The sequence below is a fragment of the Harpia harpyja genome, chromosome 20 (assembly GCF_026419915.1).
Source record: "Harpia harpyja isolate bHarHar1 chromosome 20, bHarHar1 primary haplotype, whole genome shotgun sequence".
Taxonomy (NCBI): Eukaryota; Metazoa; Chordata; class Aves; order Accipitriformes; family Accipitridae; genus Harpia; species Harpia harpyja.
Window position 1 is genome coordinate 9,377,087 of NC_068959.1, and position 18,267 is coordinate 9,395,353.

The 18,267-nt window shown below is 42.6% G+C and overlaps 1 protein-coding gene and 1 long non-coding RNA gene across 2 annotated transcripts in view; both read right to left on the minus strand.

Annotated features, from left to right (window-relative positions):
- Window positions 1-6,844: 6,844 nt before the first annotated feature.
- LOC128134401 (uncharacterized) lies at window positions 6,845-8,324 on the minus strand. The gene is made up of 3 exons (XR_008232738.1): window positions 7,878-8,324; window positions 7,193-7,294; window positions 6,845-7,088 (listed from the first exon to the last, which is right to left on the minus strand). It is a non-coding gene; the product is annotated as an uncharacterized LOC128134401 (long non-coding RNA).
- A 4,395-nt stretch (window positions 8,325-12,719) lies between these two features.
- CLINT1 (clathrin interactor 1) overlaps window positions 12,720-18,267 on the minus strand; it is a 53,522-nt gene continuing 47,974 nt past the window's right edge. The window contains exons 10-12 of the mRNA XM_052816276.1: window positions 15,898-16,193; window positions 14,958-15,162; window positions 12,720-14,475 (exon numbers count right to left, since the gene is read on the minus strand). Coding sequence (XP_052672236.1) covers window positions 14,114-14,475; window positions 14,958-15,162; window positions 15,898-16,193 — 863 coding nt within the window. The 3' untranslated portion in view covers window positions 12,720-14,113. The remainder of the gene's footprint in view (window positions 14,476-14,957; window positions 15,163-15,897; window positions 16,194-18,267) is intronic.

The following is an 18,267-nucleotide window of genomic DNA, read 5'->3' on the forward strand; positions in this document are numbered from 1 at the left end:
CCAATAAGAGTATTGCTCAAATTAAGGAAAAACTATAGCTGGAGTGGTAAGGGAGAGTCACAAATTCTAGTTCTGATCTTGACTGCTCTCCTGGAGTTCTATAAAGCTTTCACCTCCTCTTTCTGATGTTGCTTTGTCCCTGTTTTGAGAAGAGTGTTGAAATTTTTAAAAAGAAAAATTGGGGGGAGGGGACATCCCTCCTAGCTATAAGAAGTTATGCCTTTTTAGCAATACCGAGGCAATTTTTTTTTCCTGATCAAATGCTACCTGAATTCTCTGAACAGTTCTTCTCAACTTCAAGCTGCATCTTCTTGCTGTGAATGATTTATTATCCCAAACAACTGGCTTATTCCCCACAGTTTCTTGCAAGCTTTGGAGATCTCTCTCATCTTGGCATTTATGAGTCTGTCCAGTCATCTTTCATAACATGGACAGTTTCTTAGGTTTGATTATTAATTTTCCACAACCTTGCAGTCCTCAACTCTTTAAATGATCTGAGTGATGAAGGGTATGTAAAAAATGAAGTTTTAATAATACAGATGAGTACGTTGCTGATTCGCATGTTCAGTTTATGGGTCAGTCTGGGTGATGCTCATAGCCTGCTTGAAATCTGAGCAAGTATTTCAATATTTAAAATAGGTATCATTAGGTTTCTGAGTTAATGGACAGTGGATAGAAACGGAAGAGTACATAATGGCACCAGCTGAGTTGGATATTCTGATAATGCCAGTCTGCCTCAGTTCTGCTGAATGGAGGTGTGGTTTTTGTGAAGCTCTGACAAGATAATTGCATCTCACAAGATTGGTTTCCTTCACAACCTTGGGCTGTGGGTGCAGCTTTCAACAGGAGAAGGTAATTGTTTGGATCCTGATGGCTGCTTTGAGGATCTTGTTCCACCTGCCCCTGCCAGTGTCTTGGCACTTCTCTCCTCTTCCTCGCCTCTCCTTTCACATTTTGCAATATTTGGCAAATTTTAAAACAGGTATTTTTATTATAGCCACCTGTGTCACTCTTAAATCTCTTTTGTGTGCCGGTCATCTATACTGGTCTCTGACCGGCTGAAGTGTTTGAGTTTGGGATTTCATTTAATTTGCTCACCTGGGTTTCACTGTTACCCAGCTCTGCCATTGCTCTCCCTCCAGCTGCTGGTTGTGTCGTTACTGCTGGGGTGATTTTGCTGGTGAGGTTGCCTGCTCTGTGCAGCTCTGCAGCATTGCTGCCTTACGCTTAGGAAATGGTGGATACAGAGGTAAGACCGGGCCTGGGTATGTCTTCTGTAACAGCCCCATCCTGAAGCGCACAGGTCTAGACGTAAAGAAATCGCTCTGGGATACTACTGTTTATGCAGATCCTTTTTAAAGGGTAGTTTGGGAGAGTGAATAGTTAGATCCTGTATATCTAAACAATGACCTGTGCCAATTGCCCAGAAGCTTTTGCTCCTTGATTTTGATGGTCTGGACTCCTCTGGGACATAGCTCCAAACCCCACAGACCCTGTTCCTACAACTGCCTGTCTGAATGGGCCAAAACAGAGGGAGGACCCAGCCCTGGTGCTCCCTCTGGGGAAACCCATCCCAGGCAGGAGATGGACGGGCACCGCAGGGGGGTGAGGTGTGCTCCTGGTCTGTACAGGGGCCCTGTTCTCTGGGAAAGGACTGGAGAAACTTTCAGGGGTCTGGATGTCTCTCTTCTGTGGGCACTAAATGCTCCAAAAAGTTTGTTCAAGGAATCCCCTACGTGTTACAGCCCTTCAGGTTGCTCTTTCTTCACCTGGGAGTCTTGGCCAGATCCTCCCTTCAGGTTCGGGCAGCGCAGCGGTGGAAATGCCAGGCGGGCTCTGCCAAGGCCCGTCACCGCTCTTAACGAGCAGAAAATGTTCTGATGCTCCCTCCAAGAAAAAGGGATGATTCAAAATGAACTGGAGGTGACTTCAGCAGTGCGGTCTGAAGGGACCGGACTCGACTGCAATTCCCAAACACCTGCCTGCTTCCCCTCTGCCCCTTCCCTGTCCCTAACGTGGAAAAAAAAAAAAAACAACCTCGAAATGCTGCTGCCGCCCCGGGCCGGCATCTCCCCTTGCTCGCTGCTCTCGCTCCCCACGAGGTGGCAGTAGGTTGAAGGGAAACCCCGCGGCGGGCAGCGCTCCGGCTCCCGGGGGCGGCGGGGGAGGCAGCGGGGCGGGCAGCGCTCCGGCTCCCGGGGGCAGCGGGTTTCCCCAAAACCGCCGCCCTTGGGCACCTGCTGGGCTGCAGGAGGCCGTGCGGGTGGTGGGGTGGGCTCTCCGCCGTCCTCTCCCCGATGGCAGGGTGCGTAAGGGGTGGACGCGCTCCTCGCTGTGTCTTCTGCATCCCACCCGTGTCTCTGAGAACGGGTGGAGGTGAGACTGGGGCAGCCAAAAATCCAGAGCGGATCCTTGGGGTGCGTGCGGGCTGTTGCCTAGCTCAAGCCCAGAGTTTGGGTGATCGTCAGACACGGCATCCGCTGCTTTGCAGTGTCTAGGTCAGGCCCCGAATACGTGTTAGATCTCCGCAGAACATCGCTTCCCACCTCAATAGGCCAAATCAAGTTCCCCCATAAATATAGTTGCCCTGGAGCAATCGCATGGCTGAAGCCACTGGGAAAGAACCTTCACCTCCAGGCCAGGGGCTGACAACAGGAGGCAACGCAGGAACTGGCCAAAAATTTGTTGCCCTGTGTTGGCTTAGGGGTGTTCTCTGCAAACCGTTTCTGGGTCTTGCACCAGAGCCTGCAAAGGGAACACCGGGGTAGGCAAAACATCACTGGATTTGTCCCAGGGAATATGCAGACACAAATCTGAAGACCTTGATGGGAGGCAGCCCTTAGCAGAGGGGACCATCGCCAGGCCAAGCTGCAGGAGCGGCAGCACGGCTCTCACAGGTAACTGTCGTGCGTGGGTTTGGGTATAAGAGTAGTAGCAGGAGTCTTGCAGCCATCCAGTGTGGATGATGGCCATGGCTGGAGGAAACGTTGGCTGTGGGAGGAGAGCAGGAGTCAGTCTGCTTGGTGGTGGGCTTACTAGAACACAGCTGCAAACAGCGACCACTAGCAGATGCTGCCCAGGCTGTAAAACAGCGCCGCATGGGTATCCGTATCTTGTCACGTGTACAGGCAGAAATCATGTATCGTTTATGCACAATGATGCAGTGGAGTAAATCCTATAAAGTAATATGCTTTGAGAGTATGGATGCTGTGATAGAGCAATCTGTAAATGCACCAGCACAGGCTTGAAGAAGGAAACCAGCCCCTTTCTGTCCTGCCCTTCTGGAGCACGAGGCTCAAGCGCAATAAGTTTTTCCCATCAGAACGTGGTCAATGGAACAACCATACAACGTGTTGATCAGGAAAAGGATGTGGGAGCTTGAGTGGAAAAACTGATACTATCGTGCTAATGGCATAGAGCAGCAGGAAGGACAGCAAACAGGATACTGCGCCGTGCTCGGCGGAAAGAGCACAAAACGATGCCGTGGCTGCAGAGGCTGAAGTCAGCAGTGGTCTGTATTGCGAGCGTGGGGAAAGCTGGACCAGAAAGCAGAAAGTTACTGATCTTACGCTTCTCTGTTGGGAAGAAGAGGGTTTTGCTGATTCTTTTAGGGAAAAGCAAGCAAATGTTAGGCAACATCCCAAAGTTGTCAAAATGGTGGAAGAAACAACTGGAGGAAAACTTACTTATAGTTGTTTGGAGGCTCCAAAATGAAAGCAGTGGGAAGATGAAAAAAGGGGGGGACTCTCGGCAGGACCTCCTTGCATCCAGGGCATTGCTGGGAGGCAGTTCCAAACCCAGGGATAAACAGGTTCAAAGCAATGCTCAAGGGAATATGTTTATGCCTCTCCTGCTAGCTGCTCTAACACCTTGTGAATGTGGCTAGGAGTGGGAACGTGCCTGTCCTGTTGTTTTTTGGAAGTTAAGGTTTTGGTGCAGATGCTATAGCAGGTCATGTGATGGGAAGATACTCTGATGGTAACTCTTCCAGTGTCACTTAGAGTTGTCTTTGGGGTGTCATCAATATTTTGGCATGCTTGAAAAACTGTTTGTATGTGAGATGACCGTGCTTCCTGGCCTACAGTTAGATCTTAGTCAGGGGTTTGAGCTTCATGGGTAAAAAACCACCTACCAAATTTGCACAGGCACATCTGAAAGCCAGACGGGCAGCATGTGGTGTACGAGACAATTACCGACCGGGGGCTGGGAAAGGGTTACCTGGCGGGAAGCACTGGCTATGCTCGTCCAAACATGCACCCGCAGGCACCCCTGAGCAGATGTGTCACCCCAGTGTGGGCTCCTGGCCCCCTTCTCACCTTGATGTTGGGAGCGCCAGCAGGTGACGTTGCAATGTTGAAGTGAAACTGGGTGGTGGAGTCCAGGTGCACTGAAACAGGTCGTTGATGTAACTTGCCCTAAAATCAGCCCAGTGGCATGAATTGGTACCAACTCCAGTCTCTTCTAGCTCACCTTTGGCACTCGCTGTGTTCCTTGTATTGCAGTAATGTTTGCATGTACGTAGCCTAATTTACAAAACTGCTTTGTATCTGGGCTTGCCCACCCTCCTCATGTGCTGACAGTTTTATACCGGTAAGATAGTAGGTATTAATTAATTTATTTTAAAAGCAGCCATGTGCTTGTCATGCCTTGTTGGGTCAAAATGCTCCTAAGTCACCCATTCCTCAGCTTGCTGTTTTAATTAAAAACACAGGCCCTTAAAAGAGGATTGTACTGTCTCCAACTATTCAAGACATGGCAAATGTTAGTGCAGCAGAGTGTGAATTGCTTGCTGAGAGCCATCCTCTACCCTGGCCTCACATCTATTACCAAGTGTAAACTAATGAACAAAGAGCTGGCGTTTGTCACAATATCCAGTGTAAGGGCTTTCAAAAAGTGCTGCAGGCTGACATGGAAAGATTGCAAGAGGCTGCAGTCCCTGACCTCAAGAAAGGCTTCAAAGGAAGCTCCTGAAAAGTTTTTTGCAGCACAAAAAAGAAGTTCTCCTGGTAATGTAGCAGCCAGCACACTTTAATAGCTAAAACTGCATCAAGGCTTCTGCTGACTGGGTGGAAACAACATCTTTGTTTTGCATGTAAATGCTGTTCTGTAATGTCTTTTTTTGCTCCATTAAAAAAAAAGGACTTGAGACTTAGAAGACGAAGGTACCAGCTTACACAAGCAGCCCACCTGCAGCGACTGAGCTGGGCAGTGTGCGAGGGATGATGGAGCTGGGGAGCAAGAGCCATACAGGTGCCAGTTCCTGCGATGGGCTGGGATGCTGCAGTCCCAGCTCCCGAGGAGAGAGAAGACCCTGCCTTTCTCAGAGAACAAGGTGGGGAAATCAGCAAGGGCTCAGGCACCCTCCTTTGCTGTGAGGCTGTCTGGAGTGGGAGCAAACAAACAAGTCGGGGGGGCTGAGGGAGCCCAGGGGCCGTGCGGTGCAGGGAGGAGGCAGCAATGCAACGTGCAGTGCTGCTTTGGGGGGAAGAGGCTGCTGAGCTCACACAGCGGTTGTGCTGGTTGCTCGGCTGTGGCCACAGCTTTGGCTGTTTGCCTTCTCACCAGCTTTTGGCTGCTCCAGCTGTTTAGCTGCCCAGTGTCAGGGTTGCTTTGCCCGCAGCACCGTTGTTTCTCTTGTCAGGCTGCAAGTCCTAAAGCCAGAGACAGACCTGGTCTCTGCCTGTGCGCTGGACCGTACCCCGCTGGAGGGCATTCCTGAGGCTGGGAACCATCACTGCAGAGATGCTGGTGAGAGGGGAGACCGGGGCAGCTCATCTGGCCAGAATGGTTTGTCTCGAAGATGAAAACCATCATCCTGTCTCACCCCCACTGCCACAGCTGTGCCGGCGAACAGGCTGTACCCTGCGGTGCAGGCAGAGCAGGTAGCTCCCATCAGTGATTTTTTTCCAACCCTTTTTTGTTTGTAGATCCTTAAGGTTTCCCATGAGCTGCAAGCCCCAGCGTAGGGAGTGAAAGGTGACGAGCACCTGGTTTGGCTCTTACCCACAGCCCAAAGACAATGTCCGTGGGACAAAGACCAAGCACGACTGCCTACTGTCAGCAGCTCTCTGCTCAGCCCCACCAGCGCCGTTATGGACCTGGAGTCCAGGTGAAGGGGAAGGAAAGTGATGCTGTGACAGTCATACGTATGAGACAAAAATGGAGAATGTCCCAGCACCAGGCAGGGAGATTCATGGGCATCAAAATGGGCTGGAAAACCACCTGGAGCCCAGTTTAGGAAGCTCAAGGTGGAGGCAGATACTTCCTCCTCTCCTTTTTAGACTTTGGTGGAACTTGGGAGGTTGTGGTCCCCTGGCTGGAAGGGCAAGGGACAAGGAGCCAACAGAGGCTGGGGTAGAGACACACACGTGAAAGAACAGAATTTCCTGGCTTTTAGGAATTTAACCCTTAGTGTTCTCTCATCCTGGATTTTGTTTGCAAGTCAAAAATGGGGAAAGATTTTGGTAACCTCATAGTATCACCAACAGTTTGTTAAAAGACTAATTGCCAAGTAGCTTATGCATGTGGGACCATTAGTAATTCTGTAGCTATGCAAATTAAAACAGTGATGTATGATTTATAGCTTTAATAATGTTCTGAAGGCTCTTAAATTTTAATCACTTGCAACATCCTTTTTAATATTCAATTACTTTATTAACTAATTAGGTCACTTGCTGAAAAAGCACATAAGGCTGGTGCTATTTTAATATCAGCTGAACATCACAAAATACCTTTGAAATGGTGTAAATGGTTTATTTATTTTAAATAGATCATTAAGATGCTATAATTAATAAATCAATTACAGAAAAAAGACAAGAAATTGATAGATGCCAAACTACAATAGTAGTGGCTTCTCTGCTTACTTTATATAATGTTCACAGGGATGCTGAACTCAGTGAACGTGGCCGCTGAAGCACCTTCCTAGATAATTCGTATTCAGCTGAAGGGATAAGGTTGAAGATATGCTTGGTTCATTATAGATGCTTTTTGTATGAATTTAGCTTTCTGATTGATAAAAGCTCCACAAATGACCTTGAAAAGTTGAAGTATTTAAAAGGACAGCCCTCCTATACAGCTTGCTCTTTTGTCTGTCTCAAAAAAGATAAAACCGTAACATCTTAGTCCTGCTAATGCTGGGATGAAAGGCAGAGCTCCTGAGGGAGGGAAGGTGGGTTGCTAATCAGTGACCTACCTGCTCTACTCAAAATGGACTAGCACTTGCTCCTACTCAGAGACGCAGGCTGTGGCAGTGCAGCGGCACTCGCATCTGAAGCAAGAACAGAAAATTGTACACCTGCAAAAGCCACAAAGATGCTCGTCTGTAGTGCAGAGGTTTACACCTCCAGTTTACACCAACCCTTGATGTAAAACCAGAAGTTTGAGAAGTTAAATTTGTCACCAGTGTGGCTGCAACTCTGAAACAGACTTCAAATAATCTTCCAGTTTAAAACTTAGTAATTAAGGGTAAGACAAATACTATTCTAGGAATTAAGTCAATCTTTTTAACAGATTTTGGCTTAAATCATATCAATGTGATGATACAACGTGCAATAGTTTTCTCTCTTGAGAATTTGCTAGAAAAGATCTGCAGTAATTACAGAGCACTTATGTTCCCATTTTAACTTTTCATGCTTCCATTTTCTCATAACTAAAACCTGTAAATTGGGGGCAAAAAGCTTAATGCTACAGTGATCTGCTGAACGTAAGACTGCCCTTTGCAACTCAGTTGTAAAGAAAACAATTCCATATCTCAATTTACAGAGAGTTTCTGGGGAACTAAAACATAGATGGTTTAAGTCTGGCTCTAAAGCAGAGTCGAGGCAGGTACAAGACTGCTACTCCAGTTCCCCAGAACCAAAAATAAAAGCTGCTCCTACCTCTGTCCCAGGGGAGCCTGCAGGCCTGTTATTCAACCGGTGACAGTAACCTGTACCATTACTGTGGCTGAAGATTAAATCATAGTTTTTCTCTTAAGAAAATTCTACTTAGTTAACATTTCTCATCAAAATGACTGTCACTGCTTCAAGAGACTGCTGTTCAGCTTGACTATCCATTGAAAGGAAGAACATACTAGACTAACCTGGGCTGGATTAGACAGCTGTGCAGAAAGGATAAGGATACTTAAAATAATGCTAAATCCTCTTCACATTTTATGGGAGCTGCCACAGGAAATGAAGGTGCAGAACAATACAAATATAAGATACCAAACACTGCTAGAGGTTGGGACAACATACAATGCTGCACACCTTGGAACAAGTGCAGATAAAACTCTTAGGGGGGCAGAGATATTTATACAGTCAAATGAGGTCATCATCGCTGTTTTTAAGAGTGTTTATTTCACCTACAACAGTCCTGTTGTACAACATGGCTCAGGGGCTGTTCTTTAGTCTCCTTACAAAGCCCCAGGTCTCAGTCAAGTAGGTGCATTTTTCATCACATTCCTGTAACTTCTCCCCAGTCATTTATTCACGTGATCGATTCCTGTGTCGCTCAAATCATTTGTGTAGGACAAACCACATCCTCCTCCGTCAAACTAAAAAAGACAGACTAGCTGGAATTGCGAATAAGAGGTCACCAGTGCCTCAAACACAACCGGCATCAGGAGAAATAAAGAGGCAAAATGCAGCAGAAACCACCCGCAAAGCCAGCCTTCTCCCTCCACCCTTTGCTGTGAGGCTGCAGCCGCCTTCTCCGCCACGGAGCCGCTGGTAGCGAGGAGCGAGCGTTAACCTCCCCGGCTCGATTCAATGTGACAGTGACACTTCACAGCACATTGCATCCAATCTCATTTGAAGCTGACAAAGATTGTTTCTGTTTTATATCTATTGGTTTATTAATGGCCTACAGCCTCTTAAGCAGATGCATATTCATTAGATAGCCAGCTGTTAGGAGGTTCCCAGATGTCGAAAGTAGCTCTGTCTTGCAATGCATTCTTTTTTTCCCTTATCATGAAACAAAGTAATTGTAGCTCTATTAAAGAACCAGTTAATTACTGAACCAGTACCTTATGGCATGATTAAAAAAAAAAAAAAAGCTGCAAATTTGTGAGGAGTAAAGACATTTTTGAAAACAGAGACTAGCTGAGCCTTTGCTGTCCTTTACACATGCAGAACTTAGATGTAGAGACCTGCATTACTAAGTGTAAAGAACCTCCAGCTGCAGCCATCCAGGGATACCCTAAGTTCTGCAAAGGCACCTTTCTTAATTTTCCACATTCTGCAGAATTTCTCTCTTGCTTCTTATCCTGCCTTAGCTGAACAGTGGTCACAGAAGCACATAAAAAATGAAAATAAGACACATCTCAATTTTTAAAGGTCATGTTACATGGAGAAGCAAACTTCCACAGCATCCCAGCTAGATAAAACTGTAACCAGATCACTGAACAAGCTGTTCAGATTGACTTACAAATTCCACAGGCCATCCTTTCAGTCTCACAACATTAACCAGGCTCACCTAGTTGTCTTTGCAACTTACTATTCCTTTTTTTTTGTTCTCAAAGCACTGAAAGCAGCCCCCAAAAGGCAGGTCTTAGCAGCATGGCTAGAACAATAACCATCCTCCCACCACCACCCCCAGGAAGCCCTCCTCCCACTGAAACGTTTAAGACATTAAAAGTCAGCTCCAAATCCAAGTGGTTTGGGCAAAAACGTTCATGCTGATTCTGTGTTTCTGGCTGATGGGAACGAACTGCACAGCCATGCGGTCCATCTCATGCCACAGCAAGAGCCTCCGAGGAGCAGGCAGCACAGTGCTGCTTTGTCCCGAAGAAGGAGCTGTGCTTCAATTACCAATAGAGGAAGAAGAGGGCAACCACTGTTCCCAAGCTGCGGGAAGAGCTCCTGGGCAGAATAATTGAAAGCATACAGGTATTCAGTATTTAGTTTCCAATTCTCTCATTCATACTTTTAATGTTTGACAGTCAAATCTGCCAGCAAGTACCTGTAGCTGTACAATAAGCGATTTTTCACTGTGCTGACAGTTCAGAGTACTAACAAAAAACAAGTTTCCTCTGCAGTCAAATTAAATATTTCACTTAAAACAAAGAGTTTCAAAGTGTGTGCAAACCCAATGGGTTTTCCTGAAACAATTCTGAATTTTAGTCAGTGACAGCTTGGAATAAAACTTGGAAGGGGGAAAGAAAAAAGATTAAAAAAAAAAAAAATCACATCTCCATTAAAAGCTTTAATCAGAACCAAGTGATGGTACTATAAAATGTCATATGCTATAAAAGTGTTTACAGTCATGCACAGAGGAACATGGAGGCAATTTTGTAGAGTGACTCCTGGAGCAAAGGCCTCTGAGAATAAAAGTGTCTTTAGATATTTGTTATCCTGTTATAGTTGATATCACCTTGAGTATACAATGCCTGCCTGCATTATGTAAACACTTCATTGATAAATCCCTCCCCCACCTCCCTTAAGCTGTGTCAGACTGTTCTTAGCTGACAGATATAGCCGAAACAGATGCTGCTATAAATACCCTTGTTTAGCTGTTTTGAATATAATTTCTTTTGTAGAACATGGTGGATGCTCTAGTTATCACTGAACTTGCACCTGTGCTGGAATTTATTACTCCTTTATATACATCAAGATGCATTTTTTGAATGATTCTATAAAACACACACACAGGGTTGAATTCTGATGCCCCTTTCTCCTCTTCTTAAGTAAAGACATCCTTTACAAAGGATTTCACTAATTGTAACTGAATTCTTATTAAGTTTAGAAGCTACAGAATCCAGAGGTGGTAAAAGTTTACCTTTTACAACCAAACAGTTATTTCCCTCTATTTACTCCCTGTAGGCTCCAAACTCCCATGACAGTTGCTGCTTTTCAGCTTGGTGTGAAAAAATCACACAGCTACACTGGCAACAGTCACAAAGCTTACCGTCTGGGTTTTTAAACCTCATGCACTTTGGACAATAGCATGATAATATAAGCACACTTTTAAAAAAAAAAAATATGTAGAGTATAACTTGTGAATATTCAGAGGGAAGAGCAAGGAAGTCAGATTTTTGCCACAGAGCAGTGGGGAAAAGCCAAATACATGCCAGTATGATAGCACAACATGCAGTCAAGTGCTACATAGCACACAGCCAGCTAAACGTAGGCTTCTGGACAGTTGGCAGTTGCAGCTGGACCTGGCTTTAAAAATGAAGAAAGGAGTTGTACTAACTAACATAATAGCATGATTTAGGTTATATCCAAGTTATATTAGGCAGCAGCCAATAAATGGGAGATCATCTATCAGCATTCACACAGTAGCTCATTTGCATTTTCACCTGGAAAGACAATTTCTATTTTTAATATATTATTTTGCTCATACCCAAAATACAGAGATGGAAACACATTTTATGATATCCACCTTAAACAAGTTCAATATTGTTTTAAGCAAACACAACCCATTTTATATTCGGTCTTTTTATCTAAAGATCTAAACCATATTCTGCTAAGCACTGCTACCTATGATCCATATCCTTTAACTCAGGGAGAGAATGGGATAAAACTTCTATGCAACAGGCTGTCATCACTGCAGGCTGAAGATGCATGGGGATGCACCTGGCCTATCTTCTGAAGGAATCTGTCTGGGTTTTCTTTTCTGATGTTTATTTTGGTTCAAAGGACTTTGTGCTCATTCACCTGCAGACAACCTGGCTGGCTCAAAAAACTTCTTTTCACACTCCATACAACCTTCTTCGTAATTAGGATACTGATCCATAAGATGAACGATGTATGGTAGGGGCAGTGAAATCAGTTCAGTACTACAACTGCTCCATAAGACTATGTACCCTTGACTAAGATATAATGGACACAACCACAAAGAACCACTCTAAACTGACCAAATGTTTTCCACCAGAGTTATTCTAACCCCTGACAAATATGCTTCATTATAATTAATCTCTTGATTAAAAGCTGAATCACTGGTTCCTCTGAAAAGATGTGAGCAACCCAAACAAGGACATGATCTTTCAAATCAAAGCCAGCTATTTAACCAGCTGAATTTACCTTAAAAGGACAGCATTATGAATAGACTCGCCCTACTCCTCAGAAAACCTCCTGAAGACTATTGAGAAGCACTCCTTCAGCACAGCTAAGATAGCAACACCGACTATAGGTTTAGTTTTCCTTACCACCCATCTAACGCCCCAGGAACTAACTAGCTTTCTTCCCACCACAATTTTGCACATACTGAGCCAGTTTGAATCTTCCCATCTGTTAGAACTAGAGGTTTTGAAGATGATTATTCCAAATAAGTTTAAAGGTTTCAGAACAGGAACCAGAGCGATCTCTCCTACTCAGCCGTTAAAGCTTGCCTTGATTACTTTGATGTAACAACACTTGAAAGCTCCTATTCTTTGAAACTAATTTAAACACATTGAATTGTTGAAAGATTAAAAACCGCAGTCAGCTAATTACACTCACTCTCATCTCTTATTCAGCAAATGAATCACTTTTCATTACCACTTAGCTGAAGTACATGAATTTCTGCCTAATTAGAAATGTTGTAGATGGAGCATTAGCAAGGCTGGAGCGGGTCAGGATATCTTGCCTGCTTCATTTTTAATTCCTAACAGTAGAGCCAGATAGGAAAGGCTTCAGATAAGAAGTCATTAAACAATTTTAAATTATTTATAAAAATTACTTTGCCCAAATTATAATTATTTTTTTTCCCCAAATGCTCTCATAAACGTCAAATGGAATGAAAGGAAAAGCAGCCCAACATTGATTTTAATGAACATTTTAATGTTATGTATAACAGAACATTATGAATACAATGGAAACAAAGTTTTATCAATTTAATAATAAAAAAGAAATCCAACATAAGAAAAGGGAGGCAATAAATTTCATACCTATAGTATAGTGCTTATTCTTAACAATATTCCCAGTTTGTGAATATAACAATGTCTTTGTATTCCAGATTCTAGAATCATGATTCATGTGAACTTAAATGCAGAATTACAGGAGAAACAAAAACCCCCAAAACCTTAATTCATCCTTTTGTTTTCAGTAAATCAGTAAAATCTTTGACTGCTACAGGTTTCCTTTATTAATATATATATTTTTTACTCCTCTATTGGACTCCACAGCTGCTAATGCCATATTTACACAAAAGAATCATCAAATGTGGTATAAAAGCTAAGATCCAATGCTGTTGGATTAGGTAGGGTTATAGATTTACATAACTTAAGTGTAATTCACCTTGTTATTTTTTTGTAATGATGATGCAAAAAATAAATATTTTTGCCTTTTGACTGTTGCCGATGCCCTAAACCAGTGGCTCCATAGGGATATTGGTGGTACAAAGGATGCTAGAGTGCCACTGTAAAAGAACTGCAAGAAAGTGCATTTTCTGGAGTTTTCTGACAGGAAACCTTCCAGCAGTCTTGGATAAAGCTTCTCCCAGACTTGCACTGGATATCAGTTATAACAATAGAAGCATGTTAAGACCCCCAAAAACTGTTGATCACCAAATTGCTGAGAGAGGATTTTTACAATAAAAATTTGGGTAATATAGCAGTGTGGCTGGAACATTAGCAAAAGTATATATACATTCCAGGTCCCTTTGAATTAGCCATAATCACATATGTAAGCCATTTTTGGACAAAAATATATATTCTTATAAAAAACTGATCATAGTACTTGAGTGACTTCAATTGTGGACTCAGTGGTAGTAAAAGGAATGATCCAATTATGACAAAGCTATCAGGGAGAGGGGGAAAAGAAAGTCAAGGTCTTCAAGAAAAAAGAAAAGTATAAAATTAGATTCAAACATTTTTACCCAACCCCCATTCCAGTCTTCCATCAAGTCTCAAAGTTAAAATTAGTTCTTCTACACAGGAAAGGTTTTTTTGATGGTCTCAATACAATTATTTTGCAAAATCATCTAACACATTCCTTGGAAGAACCTTTCACCCCTCCAGAATTTGAATACTAGTTATTTCCACACTTAGAAAATAGCTTTTGGTTCTTTATGTAGACACTTTAACTGATAAAGAAAAAAAAAGTATTGATCAGTGTTTTCCATCCCTTCCCCAGCTATATTTGTGCAGCTAAAAATCCTTCATTCAGTCTGCCCATTTATTTTTATTTCATTTTATTTATTTATTTTACAATCTTTATTTGCTAAAATTGGCAAAATTTGCAAAGGCATCTTGCTTGGGTTGTACAGTCCCAGGTGTCAGAGAGGTCATAGCGATATTGGGTACCCCCATTCCTATTGTGCCCGTCAAACCCATTCCTGTAGCTGGCACTCCCATGTTCATGTTTATTCCCATCATTCCCTGGTTCATCATAGGTGTGGGTCCCATGGAGGTCATTCCCATCGTACCTGACATCACACTGGGCATTCCCATCCCCACAGGAATGGGCCCTCCCATCAATGGGCTTGTCTGGGGTCGAACAGGCATCATGTTAGGCTGAGGATTGAGGTTCACAGCTGCAAAGTTTTGAGTCATGACATTCATAGGTTGTTGCATATCTGCAAAAAAGAGAACAGGGTGCAAAAACCATTCATCAGAATCTGATGCTGAAGGTGCTCGTGTATTTTAAGAAACTTGTGGCAACTGCTGTGAACAAAGATAGCCAAAAATGTAGCTATTTTGCTCGTTTCCCTGTTTTCTGTGTGAAGACTCAGAAATCATTTACAAAAGTTTTAAATAGCATTTTGTAACAATACATGCTACTATGCATATTCTAGAGAAGTTCTAGAGATTAGGAAGCCCGAAATCAAGATACAGCAATGGTGCAAACTCTACAGTAAAAACATGCAAAGACACCAGCCTCCTAGCATGTCAGTCTCCATTTAGAAAATACCACTTTTGTCAGAACCATTGCAGTAGTTTAAGAAATAATTATGACAATTAGGAAAACAGTAATTGACAGACTATTCCATCTCAAGGACAACCTACTAAACACATACAGGGCTCAGCGTGCATGCAAAACAGTGCAATAATCACTTACTTTGTTGCTGCATCATGGTATTAAGTGATGGCTGCTGTGGTTTGGAAGGCTGCATCCCAGGTACTAAATTGTCCAAACTGATATTTACACTGGGATCTGACCAAGTTGAGGGTAGAGTTTTGCTTGCATTCTTCTGGACCATCTCTGTGCTTGCATTATAAAGAGGGTTAGGCTTCGGCATCATAGTGTTCACGCTCTGCAGAGGCTAAAAAAGAAAAGTTTGTTGGGATCCACTTGAAACAATTTAGCAATAGGAATCACGACTAAACAACAAGTGTTAATTTTCCCACAGAAGACAATAAAAAGCCAATGAGATTTTTAGCCATGAACTTCAGCTCTTCCAAAGCAGTGTTGCCACGTGCTGTTACGCCATTAGAATGGGTTAAAAGAATATTTTGTAAGCTAGCATCAAGCTCCCATATCAATATGTGGAATGACAGTGATCATCTGCAGTCAAGTTTTGAACTCAAACATACTGATTTTTTTCCTCCTAACACCAAGCTGACCTGTTATGGTTTCCAAAAACACTCTCCAGTGAAGCAGGCACTTCTGTGTTTTGGAGAACAGACTGGTCCTCACCTCCATCTACTTGAGGCTGGAAACCTATAACATTCTGTGAAGTATGGCTTTAAGGTTTAAAATATCATCAACCTCGTGTTCCCCAGCAAAGCAGCAACACTTCATAGAACAATGAAGACCATCTGAGAGAAGACTAGCTTATAAAAGGAGGCTTTCCAAGAACATTTGACACCTTGTCTTTTTAGGAGACTACTCAAATATTTCTGGACAAAACTTTCTTACAAAATGCTTATTGCAACATCTGAGTGACTAGGTATGGATTCCAAGAGTGGAATGGATTCATTTTCAATGTTGTGATTAAGGAGAAGGCAAAAGATTAATTGAGGAAGGTCATTAGCAAACTGTACAGATAGCAGCATACCTGTGACCTTGACATGGGTAAACTGATGCCCACAGCATTGGAGGTCATCATAGAGAAATTCATACTTTGTGAAGAGGTCATGGTTGTCTGAGAGGGGCCCATCAAATCAAAAAGGTCAGTAGAATTTGAAGCAGCTGGAGGCTGGCCAGAAGCTGGCTGTGAGCTACTGAAGAGCTCTATAGCTGGCTGCTGTGCTGTGCTGCTGAAGAGCTCTCCAGATGAAGCACTGGGACAAGGAGAAGCTTGGCTGAAGGCACTCCAGTCACCAAAGTCTCCATTTCCACTTGTTGCTGTACCTGAAGGAAAGGCAACAGTGTGGGAGGAAGGAAGACAGAAGAAAGGCAGAAGACTTAGAGAAAGGCACTGAGCAAATGCCATATTCCATGAGCTGAAACAAATGAGAGCTGATTTGTGTCCGTCCAGATTAACATCTGCAGGTAGAACCTCCATCTGGACATCATTCCCTCTCATGAATATTCCAACAATTTTAACAAGGTAGCAAAGGAAACATGAAACACCCATGCACAGAAAGTAAAAGGATGTTTGATAACATGTCACCTGTGGATGCAAGACAAGTAGGGACAGGTTTTCTTTAGCTGAAATACAACTGAAAGATAACTTAGGGGTAGATTGGAGGCTCTAGTCAAAACAACAACTAGAACTTTGATAATATTTATCAACTTTTTATTTCTGCTCTGGTATTTGCTGAGAGAACAGTTGTCAGGAATGAACCACTTGATAAACCAAATTCCATCATGATAAAACAAAGACAACTACTTCGAAACTTGCTTATATACAATTAGTAGCTCTTTGTATAAAACAATGCTGAGGGGAATAAAAACCAGAACTGTGAAAGCAGGTTGCCAAGGAATTCTTATTTGAGGTGGTAAAGAATAATTTCTTCCCATGCCATGAAGTGCTCATGTAAAACACATTAAGTTTTCTAAATTTGATTCCTGAACTAACTGCCTTGGCTTGAAGCAGAAATTCAATCTTGGATCTAGCAATTCTCTCAGCAGAAGCTTTGCTGAACTCTTAGTTCATCACTTAAACTTTGTTTCATTTCACTATACCAGGGTTTTTGTAGACAAGCATTTAAATGAAAACACAGCAACTTACAGCGCTCTCTGTATCTTACTGTGAAGAGCCTAACAGTATAAGCTATTTGTAGACAACTGCAAGGGTACCTATTTCAGGATCACAGATGTCCAGAGACACAAACCAGTGAACTGAGAATATGTCATAACCTTTGAGTCAAATAGGAGATGTTATCTCCCCTAAAAACACATGTTTTTCTATTAACAAGAAAAGGGTTACTTCACAGGAGTGATAGGGGAAGAAAAGCTTACAAAAATATCTACAGGAGATGCTAAAAATAAAGCAACGCCATTTAAACAGCTCTCATTGCTACATAGTGAATTGTGTTCCAAGTTTGGGCCATTGTACAGGTCAGCTTTTTGATTATGTCACTGATAAACTTTTGCTACTTCAGCTAAGTCACAAGCAATGTCATTGCCATATGAAATGAACTTTGAGTTCTAATGAACAGTGAAATCATTCCTTGAATTTCTTTAGATGAGCAAATGAAGATTCAAACATGTAAAGCTGGGATAGATGAATCTAGTACCAGTTTCTACTTCCTAACCTATACAATGGCTAGTTCTATAATGGCCATCCGTAGCAATTTTCTACAACTGTATTCCACCCACTCAAAAGGTAACTGCAGTAGTCTTTTACACTCCATGTAAATATTTATCAACATACATCTTCAACCTTTAGTCATCTTTATCTTTACCAATACATTAGAATTTAAAGAATAGGAGAGTAAATCTGTTCACAAAATCCAAGTATTGCCAACAACTTCAGTGCACAAAGTAGACTAATATTCATTAGCTTAGGGCCTTACTAGAACATTTGCTTTGATCTCCTTCACAAAGAGGGGCTATGTTAGAATGTTTCAATTAGTATTACATATTAAAAATTAAAACCTACTTTAAATATTCCTGATAGATAAGTAAATGCTGAGTGTGCTCCTTCTATGTTCAGACCTGTGCACTGAGCACAAATAATGGAAGTGGGGGTAAAAGGGATAAGGTTTTGCCCCTTCAGTAGAACTTCAAAGATGATTAATCAAGAAGGAAAAGATTTCTAGAGGGGCTTACGCTGTTCAGGAATGATTAATCATTTCACAAGACTTCTTGTCCCTTGCATAATGGTGATTGGAATAGATTAATCATATTAATGCAGATAAAGGATTGTATCAATTTAGACTGTATTAACACAGAAATTATTTGCATAGTAGGCGGCTTTGTGTTTGCAAAACAACTTGGTTTCGACTAAGAAAGCCTATAAAAAAATTAGAGCTGTTCT